Source organism: Pongo pygmaeus, chromosome 5, assembly GCF_028885625.2.
Source record: "Pongo pygmaeus isolate AG05252 chromosome 5, NHGRI_mPonPyg2-v2.0_pri, whole genome shotgun sequence".
NCBI classification, from domain to species: domain Eukaryota; kingdom Metazoa; phylum Chordata; class Mammalia; order Primates; family Hominidae; genus Pongo; species Pongo pygmaeus.
The window spans coordinates 57,718,002-57,736,579 of record NC_072378.2 but is presented as its reverse complement, the minus strand read 5'-3'; the positions used below and the strand labels follow the sequence as shown (position 1 = coordinate 57,736,579).

Below are 18,578 nucleotides of genomic sequence, written 5' to 3'. Positions count from 1 at the left end.
CTGCATTATTTTAAACTGCCTGGAGCACTTTAGCCAAGATATAGTATGCTATCAAATTTTGTTCCCTCCCCGACCCCAGGTCCAGCTTTGACTTTACCTGGTTTTTTATAGAATGCTACAACTCCCTCTAGAAGCTTCTCTTGATAAGGTAAGGCATAAGTAGGGTGAGACATATGGAAAAGACAATGGCTTAGAGCCCCAAACTCTCAATTTCCCATTCTTCAACTATTAGAAAGGGAGGCTATGGGGAGTCGAATGTTTAATACAACCTTCCCTTGATACCTACTTTCTCAAGCTCCACTATTCAAAAATTCAGTAAACTGGCCGGGAGTGGTGGCTCACGCCTGTAATCCCAGCACTTTGGTAGGCTGAGGTGGGCAGAATGCTCGAGCTCAGGAGTTCAAGACCAGCTTGGGCAACATGGCAGAGCCATGTCTGTGCAAAAAATACAAAAATTAGCTGGGTGTGGTAGCGCACACCTGTAGTCCCAGCCACTCAGGAGGCTGAGATGGGAGGATGGGAGGATCCCTTGAGCCCAGGAGGTGGAAGCTGCACTGCACTCCATCCTGGGCAACAGAGTGAGACCCTGTCTCAAAACAAAAAACAAAAAACAAAAAACAAAAAAACACCATCAAACTCAGTAAATTGATAAAATGGGTTTCAATAAATAGAATTTTTATTATTAATTTTGCTTACATCAGTTTGCTTTTAACATTTATTTTGTAATGCCTATTACCTTTCTTCAGGCTAGACCAAATGTCTGTGCATGCTCCTTGTCTCTTGAAATTTACATTTATGGGCTGGATTTCTCTAAAACTAACCTATCTGGATTTTGATGGAAAAAGTCTGTTTAGAACTTTATAAGCCATATCAGGAAAAAATAAATATTTAAAAGCTATAACCATAAAGCTAAAAGCTACACCCACTAGAAAAATCTGACTTCACCAATTATGAAAAAATTATATCATAATGGCACAAAATAATTTGAGTTTGGAATATAAAGCTATATAATCATAATGGCAAAGGCGCATTACGCTTTCATTTTATAAAATCACTTGGTAGCTCACTAGATCCTCAGCATTCACTATTATGAATATCCTACTTACCTTTTCAAATGTCCTAAGAGAAGGTGCCCATTGTCAAACTCCTTGTTACAGTGCATTATAGGACATAAAATTGGTTTCCCAGACACCCGCGTTTGGCCTCCTCTTCGGAATGAACTTTTTGTTCCACAATTAATTGTGCCTGTTTTGAGTCCTGCATCATCAGAATATGAATTCTTAGGTTATTATTTCAGATACTTATCCTTTGGGCTAGTGATCAAAATTAGGACAAAACAATGAAAATTATGATATAGCATCAACTGGATGATCCTAATTATAATTGTTTAAAACCTCTCTTATAAAAGATATAACAACCTAAAAGTAAATAAGTTGTGACCAAAAAAAAGCCCTTAATATCACCAAGTAGCATTCTCTTTTTTTTTGAGATGGGCATCTTGCTGTATTTCCCAGGCTCAATCAATTGTCCTGCTGTCACTCAAACTACAGGAGCACGCCACCATGCCCAGCTCCAAGTAGCATTCCCTTTAGGGAAAAAAAATCCTTTTCTTTAAGCTCAACAGCTAAAAAATGTTAAACACCAAATGCATTAGAAGGTTACGCCTCTATTCCCTTCATTTTGAGCAGGTGGGCCTATAGGCACATGCCACCATGCCCAGCTAATATTTTTATTTTTTGTAGAGACAGGGTCTCTCAATGTTGCCCAGGCTGGTCTCAAACTCCTGGCCTGAAGTGATCCTCCCACCTTGGCCTCCCAAAGTGCTGGGATTACAGGCATGAGACATTGTGCCCAGCCAGATCTTTTCCTCTAATTCTTATTTTCTCTTTTAACTATTTCAACTGTGTTATAAATTTAGCTATATTATAGAGGGTCTGAGCTCTATGAAAGTTATATTACACAATGTAACTGGGGTAGAGAGGATGGAGTGAAGAAAGCAAGGAAGCAAGGAGGATAAGTGTGTTATTTTCTGAGGAATCAAGCCACTGATCAATCAGTTCCAGTCTAGACATCAAGTAATACAAGTGTAAGGGATAACACATTTATAGAACACAAAGCAGAGATTTACTTATTGTTGATACCTCTCCCCTTTCTACTTATCCTATTTTGTCCCTTTTCTTTTTCTCTTTAAAAAGCCAATTAGGAAACAGGTTGTCCACCATTTTCTTCTCTTAATTAATTAATCCTCCTTTATCCTGGTCCATTTTTCATCCCTTTCTTTCTTTATAATTTTGATCTTAAGGTCACACAACTTGTAGATGAATCCCCCAGCCAAATGTCCTTGGGGCAACTCCCAACACATAATATACGAAGAAAAATTTAAAGAGTTAAGTTGTATAAAAAACAATTGCAAAACAACCACAAGTATTCTGATTCACAGACAGTTTGATTACTCTCTCTTTTATTACTATCTCTTGTGGACTAATTTCACTCAAATGCTTTGAATATTTCATACAACAAAAAGCTAAATATTTATCTTTATTGAATTTTCTACAAAGCCCCTAAGCATTTAAATAGAATTATTCCCTTAAGACAATATGATTTTTAAATCCCCAAATGGTTATATATGATTAAGGTTTTAATTGCTTTTCCTCTCTTTTAGTCTTTATTGGGGGAGTACCTCTATCAAACTGTCAAAATGTTTATAAATATGTTCTGACAACAAATAATGGACAGCATGGAATTAATCATATTTTAGTCTTAACAAGGCATTAAAATGGCAATCTACTTTATCTTTAACATTCTTAATGTAGTAAGAATTATGACAACTTTTATAATTGTCCACCCACATTCCAGATGTTTCCTATCAGGACCTTTATTTAGCTATAAATAGTGGCTCTGGATAAAAATAAAGTTGGAGAAGCCAATTTCCGGGTGGAGGGGTAGGGAGGCTTCCCCATGGAAAGGCAAAATACAGAGATTTAAACAGCTTTTTTCTTAAATAATACAGACAGCATTTTAAAAAATTATAATACTAAGTATTCAAATTTATGCAAACTGGCCAACTCTAAACACCCATAAAGAATGGACTGTCCAATATTAGAATAATTATAAATAAGGTACTTAAAATACTTCTAATGAAAGAACTGAATTATAACAGCTGAGTACTGTATTTTGAAATAGATTGAATGAGTCCTTTAATGCTACTGAGAAGTAGAATCTCACTCTCTATAATTAAAGAGAACTGTGATTCCTCTCTCTTTTCCCCAGCTATACGCTCTTAAAGGATCTCAGCACTCTCTAAAGCCCATTTATGGAATAGCACCATACCAAATATAGCCCAATACTACACAGCTGTTCAAGCAATAGATTCCAAACTTTATTTTTACATTGCCTCAGAGACCAAGCAAAAAGCTGAGCCCATCACACAAAAAAGATCATAACTATAGACCTTAACTCCAGGCTTAAGCTTATCAGCCATCAAAAAGCCAGTACTAAAAGGCAGAGAAAACACTAATCTTGAAAGTACCATAAAGACACAGCTAAATAACTCATTTGATCCCACTTGACCTGCTCAGGGAAATACATAAACAGATGCTCAAGATTCAATTTACAATGCATTACAATATTCTGACAACCTGGAGGCCAGATATTAAGCTTGAAGGGCATATTACTGGCCCAACTACCATTCTGTATAGGACTTGAAAGTGTCAGACTCATGAGATAATTTTTAGAAGAGATCTAGAGATGATAAAGTCTTCTAGTTCTAGCCCATTTTCCTATCCACCTAGGGATCTTTCCCAAAAGTACAGATGCCCTAGAATAATCTCTGGAGATAATGAGGTGTAGGCATCTGTTTAAAAGGTCCCAGAATATTCTGATGCAACAAAGATGACACCACTGAGCTAATCATTAACTTCTTCCACTGAGAACTGAATGTACATGAAGAGGGATTTTTAAAACTAAAAGCTTTCAAAAAACACCCCAAGAGGCAAAACCATTTACCATATTTTCTATGTGTCTTTTGCCAAAGCAGATCTGGAGTGCCACATAATTTTTTTGTTTAATAACAGTCAGATTTGGAGCCCAAGTTCTAGGCTTCCTTTCTGTGTTCATTATGCAAATATTTACAGCCTACCTCTATAAAAATTCAACCAACATTTATTGAGTATCTCTACGTTGAGCATTCTTTTAAGGAACTGACGCTAAAAAGTATTAGTAAGATTTGGTCTTTGTGTCCAAGAAGCATATAGCTGGGTGGAAGAGACAGACATATAAACGGATCAATCCAACATAATAAATACTGTATTAGTGAAATGAATAAAGTATTGAGATCACAGATGGCTGAGCAACCAAACTTATATAGAATAAATCTAGATAAGCTTATCACATAATTGGACATGATATACAATAACCATATTCACTCAGCAATCCCTAGTACTGTATTATTTGTTGGCCATGTATAAACCCCACAGGCAAGTAAGAAGAAAACAAAGAAAAAGGTTTTTGGGGGCAGGAGGGGAGTTTGCGAGGCACAAGCAGGTTGATAAGGAGAAAATATAGTTTCAGGGGGTGCCAAGTGTCTAAAACATCGATTATGTCAGGTATCAAATGGAATGAACTGCTAAATACCAATAAATATAAATTATTAGAATTCTTTTATAAGTGGCAATTTGATTCCATTCAAAGGAAAGCCCTTGAGAACTAACTTTAGAATCCAAGATACCTAGGTTCAACAAAGTTAAGCATTGCATGCATAGATATTTCCATGACCTTTTGTAAGGATTAAAATCCACAAAAAGGATTAAATCCACAGCTATGGTTTCTGTGGATATCCTAACCCTTTAAAGGCTCAGTAGATATTCTTCAAGACAAGACAGGAAAGTTGTCACGGTGGGACTCTCCTACTGGCTCTTGAAAATTCCACCAAATTATCTGGTGGAGTAAGAAATGTTTCACAGCAACTCTTTAAGGAATCTCAGATCTGCAAAGAGTTAGTAATGAAGAAGCTACCCAATGTTTTGACAAGTCTATGAGGATGCTTCCTGATTAAATATCTACATAGGCTGCACTGATGAATAAATAAGTAAACATGACTCCTCTAGATCTCAGTTTAAATTCCATTTCTTTAGAGAAGCTTTTTTCTGACCTCAAATAATCTGTTACACACCTCCCATGGACATATGTACTACTTCATGCAATAACTATTAAATATATAAATGAATAAATGAGTAATATCTAATGAGCTCAGGTACGATCTATATTGCTTATACTCAAATATACTTGTGCCAAAGAAGAAAGACAATGGGCAAAGCAGGCCATTATAAAGTAGGCCATTATGAGGTGATATTAGTATCACTGAAACAAAATTTAATATCTTATATGCTTATTAGCAATAGCATAAAACAGACGTACTTTCTGCCTTAAGGCTCTGGGGAAGCTAGGTAACCTTAGTGTAATTTCTAAAGAATACCTGGCATTTTTAGCCACTGGTCCACACACAGTCTTGCTGCTTCTGTATCAGAATGTCCTCGAATAAACTCCAATTCTTGTAACCCATGAGCATGCTGAAAATCAACTTTTTCCTGAAGACATTAAGAAAAAACTCAATTAAGATTACTACCCTGTTTTCCTTGAGAAAAGGATTTTGACACATTAGTGATCAGAAAATACTGATTACTTTTTATTCCCAGAACTCCACATCTAGAAATTTATGACAAAGAAATACATCAAAATAAAACTGCATGTTCTAAGATGTGTACACCAGTGTTATTGCACAAAATTTACTACAACCTACACCCCTAACAACAGGGTATGGTTTAAGTAAATTATGGTACGTACATTTGATGGACGTCATTAAAAACATTAACCAAATTTTTCAAAGGTGTGGGAATATACTTTGGATATCAAGCAGGTCGCCAAATTGTATTAAACAAATGAGGCAAAATATAAACAAAGAATAATTTCAAATCCATGTGCAACTATATCTGCAGAGGAAAAAAAAGCCTGAAAATAGATGTATTAAAAGTTATTAAGGCTACCTCTAGGAATTTCCATGTAAAGGATTATTTTCATTTTTAAAGTTTTACGTATTTTTTCAAATTTTCCATATTTAATCTGAAACATACAGAAGGAGCCTAATAAGTATTTGTTCACTGAGTCATATTAATAACATAACTCATTAGCACTTAATATGTGCCAGTGTAAAGCATTTGTTGCCATCTAGACCAAGGGTTGACAAACTTTTCCACAAAGGGCTAGTTAATATTTCATTATGGCTTTTCAGGCCATAGAGTCTTTACTGCCACTACTCAACTCTGCCATTGTAGCAGGAGAGCAGCCACAGACAATATGAAAACAAGTGAGTGTAGCAGTGTTCCAATAAATCTTTGTTTATAGCAGGCAGCAGGCCAATGACAATGCTGAACTAGATGCTCTGTATTGCTAAAAGCCTAAATCTTTCTAGTTATATTATCCATAAAACTATTTGTGTATTTTCCAATCATGTGTATTAAAATTAATACTTTCCAATCATGTGTATTAAAATTAATACTTGTTGGCCACTAACCATGTGTGAGGCAGTTTTAAAAAGACTTTAGATTTTAGGTATTATTGTTCCTCTTTTATGATGAAAAACCTGAGGTACAGAGAGGTCAAATAAATTGCCCAAGGATATATAACAATGTCCGAATTCAAACTCTGGCAATCTGATTCTAGAATTCATGCACTAACGAGTATAATCACACTGCCTCTCAAAAAGATTTACATGTACTTCAAAAGGAATCAGAGTCAGAAACACTGGATTTGTAAGATATAAACCATAATAATGTATGGCCTAGTTATCAATGTAACAGGGTTTTCTATCAGGAAGGATAAGTGAGGCGAAAAAGTGGATCAAGATTTTAATCTGAAGAAAATCTACATAACATTGTTCAAATTACAGCCACGGAATACCACTTCTCATGAATGTTAATATGCATTATATACATTTTTTAAAATTCTCTGTAATCAAATTAAGTATAGAAACTGGTTTTAACACAAAATCTAAAAGGTTACTTTCATGTAGGACTACTAAAGCTCTAAAGTGCTAACGTACACCCCTATTTTTCATACATGGAGTATGCAGTATCCCAACTTCATAAATCACCAAATACTTTTTCAAAGTGTATCCTACAGGATCAGTATACTGAATAACATGCAATAAGAAACAAACAATAGTAAAATCGAAGTTAGCCTATCCAAAGAAAGCAATAGCCCTTGATAGATATATCCTAAGACATCTTATGTATTAAATTAGACCACTTATCAAAGTTCCTTGCAGGAATCCATTACAATAAAAACCCTTCAATTAAAGTAATATAATTGAGATTAAATATTACTACATACCAACTACTAGCATACTTATTTTAACAATTTCCAATAATTAAAATTAAATAGTTTTTTTTTCAAGTTCTCTGGCATTTCTTACAATAGAATTTGAACTCTATGAACATGCATAGTCAATGCTCAAAAAACACTTATTGAAATCATCCTAAAATTAGCCATCCTTTTTCTCTATCACAAAGCAACTTTCAAAAACTTTTTAGTACAGACGGGGTTTCACCATGTTGGCCAAGCTTGTCTCAAACTACTGACCTCAGGTGATCTGTCCGCCTTGTCCTCCCAAAATGCTGGGATTACAGGCATGAGCCACCGTCTGGCTCCAGTGAAGATTTTAATGAATATTCCTTTTTTTCTCTTTGAAACCTCTCCAGCACAAAAGTAAGATAACTTACTTTAATAATGAAGACACCAACAATTCACAAAGGCCTACAACAGTTGAAAGACATTTTCTATATGTCTATTTTTAGCCAGAATTATCATTCACTAGAATTCTTCGAAAATTATTTCTATTTCAGTTTCAATATCTTCCTTTCTGGGTGGTTTTTTGTTGTTGTTGTTGTTTTGTCATCTACTTTTAAAAAATAAGTAATCCATAAAGGGAATCAAAGTAAGAAAAACAAAATTATGGCTGGATAGCAAGCAATGAGCTTGCTATGTGAGTCATTTTCTTCGTTAAAGAAGAACGAAATCTAGACAAATTTATTCTTTCCAACTGGTTAAACAAAAAATTAAAAATTTCAAAATTTCAAAAAAAATCTTCAATGTAAAGTATTTAATAAAATGAATGACCATTTACATGGGTGGAGGCTGAAACTACCCTTGAGAAAAAACTTAGTTGTCACAGTGACTATACAAGATTCTGGGCTCATCACAAAAACTTTATTAATCTATGTAGCCATTAAGACTGCCTGGGAAAAGAAGCTAGCATCACTTAGGAAATCTGAGGGAAAGTAAGACAGTTTGCAAATGATCTCTCTGTAAAAAAATCAAACAACATACTTATAGTTCTAGGGGGGCGGGGAACTTCCTTAAAATTGAATAGTGTTTCTGCCAGGATAAAAATAATATTGTCTGTGTTTGCATATGTGTGTGTGTGTGTATATATGTATATATGCAATCAGCATTTAAAACATACAATTAGAATACCATAGTCTAATTTAATTGATATTACATCATAAAGTAAAAGCCCCCAAACTAGCTTATTTCTAAATTTAAAGACCATTTTATAACAGATTAGGATGCTACAGAAATAAACAAATTACTTTATAATAACCAACGGAATAAGGAATCAAAAACATGCATGTTAAAATTACAAAATCATGGAGCTTATTCTGACCTGGGAGAATCTCTAAACTGTCCGTTCACAGAATGAAACCCAAAGTCTATAAAACTAGTGATCTACTGAAATCTAAACAGCTGCTGGCCAGAGGCACGATTTAAATTTCCATTTTTGTACTTTAGTATGGAGGTTTTTATCCAACGTATCAACATTCTGCTCCTAAAGGACATTTGTCACTATTGAGGGAATTCTTTAAGTAATTTCATTTGGGGCCTTCTAAAGTAAGTCAAGGAAAAAATTTATATAATGCAAGATTCTAAAAATGGGCTTCATTTCCACGCAGCAGCTCATCTACAAACCTGCTTCAAATTTCTTCCTTTTAGTAATGGATTTAATTTGGAAGGATAAGCTAAAATTTGAGAAAGCAATCTGGTTCTATCCAGTAGAAAATAATCTTTCAACAGCTTATATCTATAAAAGCCCTGATAAACTCTTTTCACTCGTATGATAAAATAACTAGAAACTTGTTAATTGCTCATCTGCTTTGAGAAATCCATGATTTTTAATTCTCAAAAATGAAGTCCACTCAGTTAATTCTGTTTTTTCTTCTTTTCCTATATACAGATAAGAATCCAACAAACTAAAAATAGATGTAAAAAGCTATTATGAATTACTACTACATTCATGAGCTATGTAGGGTACATACTGAGCTTTGATTAAATCATATCTTTTTTTGATTAAAGGTTTCTCTTTACCAACTTTATTATAAATAATTTTTTAATTATATAAAATACCAATTAAAATAGCCACATACTCTGAATGCTCTATTCTTCTCTTCTTTCTGCTGTTTCTCCACTTCAACATGGCGGGCTAGACGAGCCAGAGTTAAAGCAACTTTATCCTTCTGATGATCAATATGGTCTTTACGTTTAACATTCTCCTATAACAGAAAAATAATTTTCATTCCTTTTAATTAACAAAATTAGCATTTGGATAACATACATCCATTCATCAAACAGCTACTATACTAAAGAACCATTTACTTGAGTTATAAGAACCTATTTTGTGTATTGTAGGTTTTATGTGGTATTTTGTAGGTCTGTCAATTATCCACCAGCAACTTTGGTTTCCAAGAAGTTAGACAAATGAGCTGCTAGGACATTTATCATCTTTATTCACTTAAAAGCTGAAGAATAAACTCTTCTCAGATCTGTCAGAGAGGTGGGGTCATCAGGCAAAGCGCCGACCCCTAAAATTGGAGAGAGAGAGGTAAATAAAGAACATCAACTTACTAAAGCAGAAACCTTCTAGCAGGAACCTCCATAGGAAACTAAACTCTAATGGATGCTTAGCGTGGACGAGCCTGAGAGTTAAAAACTCCAGGGGGAGCCAGCCATAGAGGGGCCCTCACATATGATCCTATATTAATAGATGCAGAAAAAGCATTTAACAAAATCCAGCACCCACTCATGATAAAAACTCTCAGCAAAGTAAGAATAGAAGGGAACTTTCTTCACTTTATAAAGATCATCTACAAAAAACCTACAGCTAACAACACATTTAATGATGAGAAACAGAAAGTCTTCACACTAAGATAAGGAACAAGGCAAGGATATCCCCTCTTGCCACTCACAACATTGTACTAGAAGTCCTAGCTAATGAAGTAAGATGAGACAAAGAAATAAAAGATACACAGATTGTGAAGGAAGAAATAAAACTCTTTGTTTGCATCCATGTAGAAAATCCAAAATAATTAACAAAATCGTTCCTGGAACTAATAAGCAATTATAGCAAGGTTGCAGGATACAAGGTTAATACACAAGTCAACTGATTTCATATATATCAGCAATGAACAAGTGGAATTTGAAGTTAAAAAATCACCATGTACATTAGTACTCCCTCCAGATGAAATATTTAGGTATAAATATAACAAAATGTGTACATCTTTATGAAGAAAACTACAAAACTATGATGAAATAACGCATAAAACCTTTTTTTCATTTTTATTTCACATTCAAGGGTACATGTGCGGGTTTGTTATAAGGGTATACTGCATGGTGCTGAAGTTTGGCCTTCTACTGATCCCATCACCCAGAGAGTGAACACAGTATCCAATAGGAAGTTTTTCAGCCCTTGTCCCCCTACCCTCTCTCTCTCTCCTTTTGGAGTCCCCAGTGTTTATTGTTCCCAACTTACTCTCCATGTGAACCCAAGATTTAACCCCCACTTATAAATGAGAACATGTGGTACTTGTTTTTCTGTTTCTGCATTAGTTTGCTTAGGGTAGCAGCCTCCAGCTGCATCCGTGTTGCTGCACCTTTGCATAATGATTTCATTCTTTATTATGGCTGTGTAGTATTCCACAGTGTACATATACCACATTTTCTTTATCCAATCCACTGATGATGGACACATAGGTAGATTCCATGTCTTTGCTGTTGTGAATAGTGCTGCTATGAACATACATGTGTCTTTTTGGTGAAATAATTTCCTATTTATTTTTGAAACAGGGTCTCATTTCACCACTCAGCCTGGAGTGCTGTGACACAATCACGACTCACCGCAGCCCTGACCTGCCAGGCTCAAGCAATCCTCCTGTCTCAGCCTCCTGAGTAGCTGGGACTACAGGTGCACACCACCACACCTGGGTAACTTATTTGTAGAGATAGAGGCTTGCTGTGTTACTCAAGCTGGTCTCAAATCCTAGGATCAAGTGATCCTCCCGCCTCAGCCTCCCAAAATGCTGGGATTACAGGTGTGAGCCACTATGTCCAGCATTCTCCTTTGGATAATATACCCAGTAATGGGATTGCTGGGTAGAATCATAGTTCTATTTTTAGTTTTTTGAGAAATCTCTGAACTGCTTTCCACCGGAGATGAACTAATTTGCATTTCCACCAACAGTGTATAAATGTTTCCCTCTTCTCTAGAACCTTGCCAATATGTTACTTTTTGACTTTTTAGAAATAACCATTTTGACTGCTGTGAGATGGTATCTGATTGTGATTTTGATTTGTATCTCTCTGATGATTAGTGATATTGAGCATTTTTTCATGTTTATTGGCTGCTTGTATGTTGTCTTTTGAGAAGTGTCTGTTCATGGCCTTTGCCCACTTTTCAATGGAATTGGTTTTTTTCCTTGTTGATTCATTCAAGTCCTTATAAATTCTGGATATTAGTCCTTTGTCAGGTGCATACTTTGCAAATATTTTCTCCCATTCTGTAGGTTGTCTGTTAGCTCTGTTGATAGTTTCTTTAGCTGTGCAGAAGCTCTTTCGTTTAATTAAGTCCCATTTTTCTATTTTTGATTTTGTTGTATTTGCTTTTAGGGTCTTCATCATAAATTCTTTGCCTAAGCCAATGTCTAGAAGAGTATTTCCTAGGTTTTCTTCTAGAATTTTTATAGTTTCAGGTCCTTACATTTAAGTCTTTAATCCACCAAGTTAATTTTTATATATGGTGAGAGGTCTAATTTTACACTTCTGAATATGGTCAGCCAGTTTTCCCAGCATCATTTATTGAATAGAGTATCCCTTCTTGTTTATTTTTGTCGACTTTGTTGAACATTGAGTTGGTGAGTTGATTGTGCCTGTGCTGCTTTATTCCTGGGTTCCCTAACTTATTCCATTGGTCTGCGTGTCTATTTTTATAACAGTACCATACTGGTTTGGTTACTGTAGCCTTGTAGTATAATTCGACATTAGGTCATGTGATGTCCCTGGCTTTGTTCTTTTTGCTTAAGAATGCCTCGACTATTCAGGCTTTTTGGTTACATATACATTTTAGAATAGTTTTTTCTACTTCTGTGAAAAATGACATTGGTAGTTTGTTAAGAACAGTGCTAAATCTATAGAATGCTTTGGGCAGAATGGCCATTTTAATGATATTGAGTCTTCCCACCCATGAGCATGGCATGTTTTTCCATTTGCTTGTCATTTATGATTTCTTTCAGCAGTGTTTTGTAGCTTTCCTCATAGAGATCGTTCACACCTTGGTTAGGTGTATTCCTAGGTATTCAATTTTTTTGTGTGGCTATTGTAAATGGGGTTGTATTCTTCATTTGGTTTTCAGCTTAACTGTTATTGGTATATAGAGATGATACTGACTTTTGTAGTTGATTTTGTATCAAAGAACCTCTCAAGAAGTGGAGAGATATTTCATGTTCACAGATAGAAGACTCACTATTGTCAAGATGTCAGTTCTCCTAACTTGATCTATATATTCAATGCAATCACAATCAAAATCCTAACATTATTTTGTGTATAACAACAAACTCAATTTGAAGTGTATATGGAGAGGCAAAAAACTATTAGCCAACTCAGTAATGAAGGAGAACAAAGTCATAGGACTGACACTTACTGACTTCAAAACTTGCTATAAAACTACAGTAATCAAGACTGTGTGGTACTGTCAAAAGAAGGGACAAACAGATCAATGAAACAACAGAGTCCAGAAATAGACCCACATAAATAAAGTCAACTGATCTATGACAGAGTAGCAAAAACAATACGACGGAGAAAAGACAGTCTTTCCAACAAATGGTGTTTGAACAAGTAGACATCCACACGCAAAAAAAATGAATCTACACCCTGACCTTACACCCTTCACAAAAATTAACATAAAATGAATCACAGAACAAAATACAAGATACAAAACTATAAAACTCCTAAAAGATAACATAGGAGAAAATCTAAATGACCTTGTGCATGACAATGACTTTTTAGATACAGGAGCAAAAGCACGGTCCTTGAAAAAAATAATTGATATGCTGTACTTCATTAGAACTTAAAACTTCTCTGCAAAAGACAATGTCAAACAAATAAGAACACAAGCCACAGACTGGGAGAATATGTGCAAAATACACATCTGATAAAAGACTGTAATCCAATATATACAAAGAACTCAACACTAAACAATAAGAAAATGAACAGCCTGCCTTAAAAATGGGGAAACAGCTAAACAGACACCTCACCAAAGAAGATATACAGATTACAAATTAAGCATATGAAAAGATCAACATATGTCATTAGGGAAGTATATATTAAAACAATGAGATACCAATATACATCTATTAGAATGGCCACATCTAAAAGACTGACAACATCAAATGTTAGCAAGGATGTGCAGCAAGAGCCAACTCTCATTTCATTGCTGGCTGGAATGCAAAATGGTATAGCCACTTTGAAAAACAGTTTGACAGTTTCTTACAAAACTAAACATATTGGACTTCTTGGTTGTTACTCAAATGAACTGAAAACTTATGTCCACACAAGAACCTGCACACAGCTGTTTACAGCAACTGTATTGTAAGTGCCAAAACTTGGAAGCAACCAAGATGTCCTTCAATCGGTGAATCGATAAACTTTGGTATATTCAGACAATAGAACATTATTCAATGCTAAAAAGAATTGAGCTATCAAGCTGTGAAAAGACATGGAGGAAACTTAAAAGCACCTGATTACTAAGTGAAAGAAGCCAATCTGAAAAGGCTACATACTGTATGGCCACATATCACATTCTGGAAAAGGCAAAACTACGGTAACTGTAGTAAGATCAGTGACTGACAGAGGATAGTCAAGGAGGAGGGATAAACTGGCAGGGCACACAAGATTTTTAGTGCAGTCAAAATATTTTCAGTAATACTACAATGACAGATACATGTCATTACACATTTGTCAAAGCCTAGAGAATGTATAACACCAAGTGTGAACCCTAATGTAAACTATGAACCCTAATGTAAACCAAGCTCACATTAACATACAGGCAAAGTGGACAACTTATAAATCACTGTTTACCTACCAAAAAAAAAAAAAAAAAGACAGTAATGACAATTCTCCTCCTACAAGGTTGAAAGAAGGGCTGACATTCCTAAATAGAAAGTATATCTTATGCCTAAATTTTTCTAGAGACTAGAAGCACATAATGTGTTAACGGAGGTTCACAGATTGAAACAAATGTACCCTGTGGTTTCCAATGAGGATAGCGGAGGTTCTGCATGGAGGGGTGGGAGGGGAGGAGGTAAGTGGACACTGTCTGACTGTACTTTCTGCTCAATTTTATGGTGTACCTAAAACTGCTCTTTTAAAAAAGTCTATTTTAAGAAAAGAAAAATAATAGATCTTCCCTGGCTTCTTTTTTCTTTTGAGACATAGTCTTGTTCTGTCACCCAGGCTGGAGCGCAGTGGCGCGATCTCGGCTCACTGCAACCTCTGCCTCCCAGGTTCAAGTGATTCTCCTGCCTCAGACTCCGAGTAGCTGAGATTGCAGGCGCGTGCCACCACCCACCTAATTTTTGTATTTTTAGTAAAGATGGGGTTTCTCCATGTTGGCCAGGCTGGTCTCGAACTCCTGACCTAAGGTGATCTGCCCACCTTGGCCTCCCAAAGTGCTGGGATTACAGGCGTGCACCACCACGCCCGGCCTTCCCTGGCTTTTTCTACCAGAATGATTGGTTACAAATAAAATATCACTCTTTGGGCAAATCAGTCACATATGTACAACCCAATTTTTATCTAAAGTGGGATAGTGGTGCACTGGCCAAGTCAAACAGCAGGTATGACTTCTTTCTAGAGGTAGACAGAAGTTATACTGAAGTAAGCATATATAAAAAGGCCAAATTGGTATTTTCAGTATGAGGCTACACCTTTGCAGTAGGGACTGTTTATAGGACCACTTTAGATAGAAGTAACCCCCACTCACTTTCTGACTACTTGGACAGCATACAGCCTTGCACCCAGGTAGTAGGTGACATTCTACTAACTTGAAAATATCCTTTTACAAGTTACAGGGCAATGCAGGTCCTCAGAAATGGCAGTCACAGGAAGTTATTTTTCTAAACTTTGATCCCTTAGTACAGGCAAATCTGCCTTAAAAGCAAATTAGTGGTCGAGTATAGTAGCTCACACTTGTAATCCCAGCACTTTGGGAGCTGAGGCAGGAGGTTCACTTGAGCCCGGGAGTTGGAGACCAGCCTAGCTAACAGTGCAAGGCCTCGTCTCTACAAAAAAATTAAAAATTTAGCTAGGCGTGGTGGCATGTGCCTATAGTCTTAGCTACTCAGGAGGCTGAGGCAGGAGGATTGCTTGAGCCCAGGAGATCAAGGCTCCAAAGAGCTATGATCCAGCCTGGGTGACAACAAAACAAGACTCTGTCTTCTAAAAAAAGGGGGAAAAAGGTCAAATTAAATTTACTCCTTGCAAAAACTACAAAATGTAGGTACTACCTCGAGAAGGAAATTTAGCGTAGATCACAAATATAAATTTTAATTTAAAGATGCTGGTAAAATTTAAACACAGGTATAGAGTGTGTTAACTTTCTCAACAGAGATAATACTTTCTAGGTTTTAAACTTTAACAAAAGTCATGCTTGAAAGTCCTGGTAAACCAAGGTCACATTAACATACAGACAAAGTGGACAAGGTATAAATTACTGTTTACCTACCAAAAAAAAAAAGACAGTAATGACAATTCTCTTATAAGGTTGAGAGAAGGACTGACATTCCTAAATAGAAAGTATATCTTATGCCTAAATTTGTCTGGAGACTAGAAGCTGCAGAAAATTTATCAAGATATTTCAAGTTGCTACCCTTACACTAAACAAAATATTTCCTAATCAAACATTAAGTCACTTATGCAGCCATGTGGGGGTGAGGATAGGAAATCAAGGGATTTTTTCATCTCTCCAAAATTCCTATGTCACAACAACAATGTGAATATTCTAGGGACAGGAAGAAGGCCATGTTTTGGATAAATTTAGGTAATCCTAACTCAGAAAGAACTATCCTTGAACTGATGTTTCCACTATCATTTTACTTTGTTCTAGGCCATAATAAAACCATTTTAAGTTACTTTTGAAGTTATAGTCATTCAGGAAAGCTTTACATAATATTTATTCTTCTTAACGTTTACTTTAAAGCATACTTAATGAATCTGATGCAATACTTTTCACTGACCTTTGCATATACTCTTGATGCAAAGGTCAATGAAAATTAAATTCAGAAACACAGCAATTATACATCCAGTAGGAAAAAATTTCAGTAATTCACTAGTCACATAAGTATATTCTTAAAACTTTACTCCCTTCGAATTATACTCACGTGCTATCAAAACATACCCACAACACTAGGAAGGTAAGTTGTTTAGCCATTTAAACATTCGTTTAGATCTCTTCAACTTCACTCTAAAATTAATCACTAGCCTACCATCTTGGAGGCCTCAAAACCTGATGGGATTGTCATTATTTACTACAATTGTTTTTCTTATATTTAGCTATTAGTAGCCTACATATTTTATTTAACTACAAGTTGAGCTTCCCTAATCCAAAAATCTGGAAAAAAAAAAAAAAAAGCTCTAAAATCCAAAACTTTTTGAGTGCCCGTATGAAGCTCAAAGGAAACATTCCTTGCAGCATTTCAGATTTCAGATTTTCACATCAGGGATGCTCGACCAACAGCTGTAACACAAATATTCCAAAATCCAAAAATATCTAAAACCCAAACACTTCTGATTCCAAGCATTTCAGATAAAGGACACTCAACTTGTATATGGTTATGTCTCAATGAATTGCCTCTGTTATTCCCTACTAATTCTGCTGATGTTTATTCTCTTTCACAACACTGAAGGGCTGAAAAGACCCACAAGCCCTAATGCTGAAAACAAAAGGCATCTTAGAATTGACTTTGGGCTTTTTTCTTCCCTCTCAGGAGAAAGTTTCTCCATTTTTTGTTTGTTTGTTTGTTTTCCTTCAGAGATAAGGTCCTCTGGCTGGACTCAAACTCCTGGGCTCAAGCAAGCCTCCCACCTCATCCTACAGAGTAGCTGGACCTATAGGTACATGCAACCATGCCTGGTTCTATTTTCTTCTTAAAAAGGAAGAAAAAAAGGAACTCTGGCTACCAATACTGAAAACAGATTTGGGAGAAATCTGCTAGGAGTAGAGGAAAAGGAATGGTAGTAGAGAAAGCAAGGGCTTCAACTCTGAAATCTTTGCCAATTTTGAAGCTAGCACTTTAAAACTGAGAAAACGGGTGTATTAAAGAAAGATATTTTAAACTGGGAAAAGATTAGGTATATGAGGCAGACTCTATTAGTCATATGATATTTTTCTTTTTTTTTTTTTTTCCAGACAGAGTCTCGCTCTGTCACCCAGGCTAGAGTACAGTGGTGTGATCTTGACTCACTGCAACCTTTGCCTCCTGGATTCAAGCGATTCTCCTGCCTCAGTCTCCCAAGTAGCTGGGACTACAAGTGTGTGTCACCAGGTCCGGCTAATTTTTGCATTTTTAGTAGAGATGGGGTTTCGCCATGTTGGCCAGGCTGGTCTCAAACTCCTGACCTCGAGTGATCCGCCAGCCTCAGCCTTCCAAAGTGCTGGGATTACAGGCGTAAGCCACAGCACCCAGCCCACACAATATTTTTCCATTACAAATCTTGGGTTTGGGGGTCAAGGTAGCTGGTTAAAGGGGTCACTCAATTCTTAGCACTGAGAATTTCTACCATTCCCCTAATGCCACAATGCTGATGTGTAATTTAATGTGAAATTGTAAAATTCCAGAACTCCTTTCCTTAGGCTGGATTTGCTCCCACAAAGCCCATAACTTGAATTATCACTTAGGTCTTTGGACCTAATTTCTAAGAAAGGTAAGGCTTTCAGATATGACCTGAATTCACTTCTCAAGCTAGAATTGAATTGGCTCTGATCCATGGCAAAAATCATTATTTTTTTTTAAGTTTCATTTTGAGTATTAGCAGCTATAGGATCTTCAGGGTTATCCTCCTTGAAGTATTTCCTATGGTCACCCTGGACTAATGTCTTTAAATAAAACACATAATATTAAAGGGTCCATACCAACAGTGAATAAGCTATCAATGCTAGCCAATCAGTGTTGGGGAGAAGCATAGGAAAGCCTTAGGAAAAA

At 36.0% G+C, this 18,578-nt stretch overlaps 2 protein-coding genes across 7 annotated transcripts in view; one reads left to right on the top strand and one right to left on the bottom strand.

Moving 5' to 3' along the window:
• ZNF451 (zinc finger protein 451) overlaps nucleotides 1–18,578 on the bottom strand; it is a 79,745-nt gene that overhangs the window by 35,538 nt on the left and 25,629 nt on the right. For all 6 annotated transcript variants that reach the window (XM_054492428.2, XM_054492430.2, XM_054492433.2 and 3 more), the window contains 3 exons: nucleotides 9,477–9,602; nucleotides 5,474–5,585; nucleotides 1,107–1,257 (listed from right to left, as the gene is read on the bottom strand). In XM_054492428.2, the coding sequence (XP_054348403.1) occupies nucleotides 1,107–1,257; nucleotides 5,474–5,585; nucleotides 9,477–9,602 (389 nt within the window). The remainder of the gene's footprint in view (nucleotides 1–1,106; nucleotides 1,258–5,473; nucleotides 5,586–9,476; nucleotides 9,603–18,578) is intronic.
• Nucleotides 1–18,578, top strand: part of RAB23 (RAB23, member RAS oncogene family) — a 109,150-nt gene that overhangs the window by 89,640 nt on the left and 932 nt on the right. The window lies entirely within an intron of this gene.